This window comes from Mus caroli, chromosome 4 (assembly GCF_900094665.2).
Source record: "Mus caroli chromosome 4, CAROLI_EIJ_v1.1, whole genome shotgun sequence".
Taxonomy (NCBI): domain Eukaryota; kingdom Metazoa; phylum Chordata; class Mammalia; order Rodentia; family Muridae; genus Mus; species Mus caroli.
The window spans coordinates 140,040,621-140,044,902 of NC_034573.1; the positions used below are offsets into that span (position 1 = coordinate 140,040,621).

The 4,282-nt window shown below is 49.6% G+C and overlaps 1 protein-coding gene across 2 annotated transcripts in view; it reads left to right on the forward strand.

Annotated features, from left to right (window-relative positions):
* The window catches only part of Slc2a7 (solute carrier family 2 member 7), a 20,700-nt gene that overhangs the window by 3,390 nt on the left and 13,028 nt on the right, over positions 1-4,282 (forward strand). Inside the window, exons 3-4 of one of the 2 annotated variants that reach the window (XM_021161377.2) lie at positions 408-593; positions 2,913-3,037. In XM_021161377.2, the coding sequence (XP_021017036.1) occupies positions 408-593; positions 2,913-3,037 (311 nt within the window). The remainder of the gene's footprint in view (positions 1-407; positions 594-2,912; positions 3,038-4,282) is intronic. The other variant, XM_021161378.2, reaches the window with a different exon arrangement.

Sequence of the window (4,282 nt, forward strand, 5' to 3'; positions counted from 1 at the left end):
ACAGAAGTGAATTTTTTTTTTTAAAGATTTATTTATTATATGTAAGTACACTGTAGCTGTCTTCAGACACTCCAGAAGAGGGAGTCAGATCTTGTTACGGATGGTTGTGAGCCACCATGTGGTTGCTGGGATTTGAACTCCTGACCTTTGGAAGAGCAGCCGGGTGCTCTTACCCACTGAGCCATCTCACCAGCCCCAGAAGTGAATTTTTAACAACTTTCCCTCTGGCTGGTTTTCCATCTCTTCTCCTCAGAATATTATTTTGCTCCCCAGGTACCAACAGAAAACCCCTAGGTTCAATTATGTCCTGTGTGTACTGGCAGGAATGTGTCATCTCTGTGAGACAGATGACAAGGGACAGCTGAGAATTTACATCACCTTTTCTGGGAGTTTCACAGTACCCTGAGCAACAGATGGGGTCCTGTCTTTCAGGTCCTGAAGTCATTTTACAATGACACGCACTTTGAGCGACACGGAACATTCATGGATGAGAATACGCTGCTGCTCCTGTGGTCTTGCACGGTCTCCATGTTCCCTCTGGGAGGGTTGCTGGGGTCCTTGGTGGTTGGCCTGATGGTCAATAAGTGGGGCAGGTAAATGGAAGGCGGCATTCCCAAACTTGAGATTCATCTTAGCCATGGGTTCTCTTGATGATTGGGTTGCCGGTGGGTATCTGAGACCATCCCGAAAATCAGACCTAGAAGCAAGCTTCTGTGTTGCCACAGACCCTTTGGAATCTCTGTCCCCAACAGAACAGCTTCTCAGCTCAGTGCCTTGTAAGCGCTGCGGCAGGTATTCAGAAATGCCTCTTGAGGGTTCGTTCTGGGGTCAGGTGTCTTCAGGTTCCAGCAGCACCCCACACACGGGCTCAGCAGCATGCTGTCCCGAGGCTGGGAACTGGGCTGAGTCACCACACGTGCCTTGGTCTCGTATCTACATTGGAGGTGAAGCCCAGCTCTGTCGTGCACTTTGCTTGGCTACTCAGAGGCCCACACTGCAAAGGCATGGCTGAAGATAAGGAGTTTTGTGCAGTTCAAGGTCCCCAGGCAAGAGAAGGCTGAGCTAAAGTCACAGGGTGGGGCACAGCTGCATTCTGCATGGGCAAGCTTGCTCTCAATCGAAGCTGTCAGGCCGAGTTAGGCTGTGTAAGGATAGGGAGTGGAGAACCCCTTGGGACCACAGCAGTCAGGCTCCTTGTCATGCATTAAAGAAAATATTATCAGTTGGAAACTGTTTACTTACGAGAGCTGAGCCCAGAAGCCACGCCTTGTAAATACTTAGCTAGCAATGAACCTGCCCTCTCTTGTGCACTTGAGTGAAGAGAGAATTTAATAGATTCTAATTTTTTAAAAAGATTTATTTATTTAATTTGTGTATAAGAGTACATTGTAGTTGTATAGATGGTTGTGAGCATCATGTAGTTGCTGGGAACTCAGGACCTCTGCTCACTCCGGCCCCACTTGCTCCGCGCCCCCCCCCCTCACTCCAAAGATTTATTTATTAGTATATGTAAGTACACCGTAGCTGTCTTCAGACACACCAGAAGATCTCATTACAGATGGTTGTGAGCCACCATGTAGTTGCTGGGATTTGAACTCAGGACCTTCGGAAGAGCAGTCAGTGCTCTTAACCCCTGGGCCATATCTCCAGTCCCCGATAGATTCTAATTTTGCTGTAGGTCAGGCTACATATCACTTGAAAACATTGATTAGACTGTTATAAAAACCCAGGCTTTACATCCTTCTTCTGTAGACCATTGATTGATTGATTGATTGATTGATTGATTGATTGATTGATTTTGAGATATTGTCTCACTGTGTAGATGAGACCTGTCACTCACCAAGATCCATCTGCCTCTGCCTCCCAAGTGCTAGGATTAAAGGTGAGCACCATCTCACTCAGCCTCTCAAAGACAATCTTTCCATACTCTCATATTGCAAATGAAGACTATGGATGGGGTAGAGGCAGCCTGCCCAGTGGGGACCCACCAGCCTGAGCCTCTCTGAGGCCAGCAGGCCTCTTGGGGATCAGAGAGAGGAAGAAGGTATCAGGAGTATAGGATTGCTATGTGCTATTTACCCTCCTGGGTCTGTGGATCTTGGCACATCCTGGGGTGTCAACCGGCAGAGGACTTTTTTATGAGGACCCTATCAGCCCTGCTTTACCTATAACAGTCAGAGGCTGGGTCCTTTGCAACTGGCACCTGCAGTATGAAGATGAGGAGCAATTAGCAGCCCCTAGACTGAGCTGAGTGTGGTGGAACACAACTATAACCAAACACTCTGGGGATAGAGGCAGGAGGCTTGGCTACAGAGCAAGTCCCAGAGCCTGGAATACAATGAGACACTATTTCAAAAAATCCAAACAAGCTCAGTGCTGCCCTGCCCGCCCCCCACCCCACCATTAGGTTTCAGCCTTGTGAGTCATAGGAGTCATAGCCCCATTCAGTGCCCTGTCTGTCACGGGGATCTGGTCAGCATCCCTGACCAACATCAGGTCTGGTGTAGACCCCACCATGGGGCTTGACTGCCCATCAGTCACTTGTGGAACGGCTGCAGTGTTTGAAACACACCTCCCCTCCCACACTCCCGTTAGCCCCACAGCTTCCTTCCAATTTCCTTACAGCTTTTCCCATTCTTGATCAACTTGGACCTTTTTTTGTATATATATACATGGAGACAGTGTTACGTCTTACGTTATAGTCCATCATGGGACCTAATCATTCCTCCTCACACTGAGAGGCAGGGAATGCAGCACATAAGTGAATGGGGGGGACATTCCAGGACATCCCATCTTCCAGTCCTTCTCAGGCATGGTCTAGCCCCTCTGTAGGGAACAGCCTGGGATACTAGGTTTGAGGTGTCACAGCATCTACTGGGCTCCCCTGCCCTCTGGGCCCTGCTGTCTTACAGAAAGGGAACACTGTTGATCAACAATGTCTTCGCTATAACCTCTGCCGTCCTGATGGGAGTCAGCAAAGTGGCCCGGGCTTTTGAGCTGATCATCCTGTCTCGAGTGCTGGTGGGAATCTGCGCAGGTACCTAGGGCAGCCACTGAAGACCCGGGTGTTCTGATGTGCACTGCTCAGGGGACAGCTCTGAGTCAGGGCTGCCCAGCACCAGGAGCCAACACTGGACACAGGGGGTCTGGCTATTTGCTTTTTCCTCCCTAGATGTCCTCCAGTTTCCAGACCTAGGCCTTAGGAGGTCCCGTGTTTTCTAGCTCGTTCCCGTTATGTAATAAAGTCTTCCACCTTGCCCAGAGTCCCATCATTCGGAAGGCAGAGGCAAGTTAATTGCTGTAGATCCAAGTCTAAGTCAGTCTATATAGTGAAATCCGGGCCTGCCAGGGCTATAAATAAATAAATAGGAGGACATGACTGCGCCTAGGTCTGTGCAGGAGAAAGTTCATTGGAAATAGGAGGGACAGTGTAGCCAGAGGCATCTGGAAGGGTCCAGAGTGACCATGGCCCTGAGATGGGCCATGTGACAAGAAGAGAGAGGGGACAGGAGAGAGACCAGAGACCAGGAACATGAAAATGTCTGGATTATGTAGGTAAGAGCCCGGGGAAGGGCTAGCTCAGTCCTAGGCTGGAGAAGTTTAGGAGAGGAGGGAGTGTACGCCATCCAGGAGGACTCTGTAACAGATAGGGACAGAGGTATGCTGGGAGAACCAGAGGGTCAAGGTCTGCTTTGATATGTTAAATAGGCACCCTGGCTATTTGTCCTAGACCTAACAATCCTGAGACTTTGCCTCAGAAGAAAGGAAGGAAGAGAGAGGAGAGGAGAGATGGGGGAGGGGGAGACTTCCCTTACTGTGAAGAACACATAACCAAACCAGCTCTACATGTATCTTCCAAGGACGGGGTCTTAGTTATGGCTTCTATTGTCATGAAAAGACACCATGAACGCAACAGCTCTTATAAAGGGAACATTTCGTTGGGACTGGGTCACAGTGCAGGAGTTCAGTCCATTACCGTCATGGTGGGAAGCATGGTGACATGCAGGCAGACACAGTTCTGGAGCGGTAGCTGAGAGTTCTATATCCAGATCCACAGGCAGCAGGAAGAGACAGTGAGCTACTAGGCCTGGCTTGAGCTTCCAACACCTCAAAGCCCACCCTCCCACACACACCCCTATGACACACTTCCTCCAACAAGGCCACACCTCCAACAATGGCACTTCCTGAATTCATGGGAGCGTGTGCATGCAGACTACCTCAGATAGCGATCAGTTTAAATTGAGAATACAGAACCAAGGAGGAGGAGGAGGAGGAGGAGGAG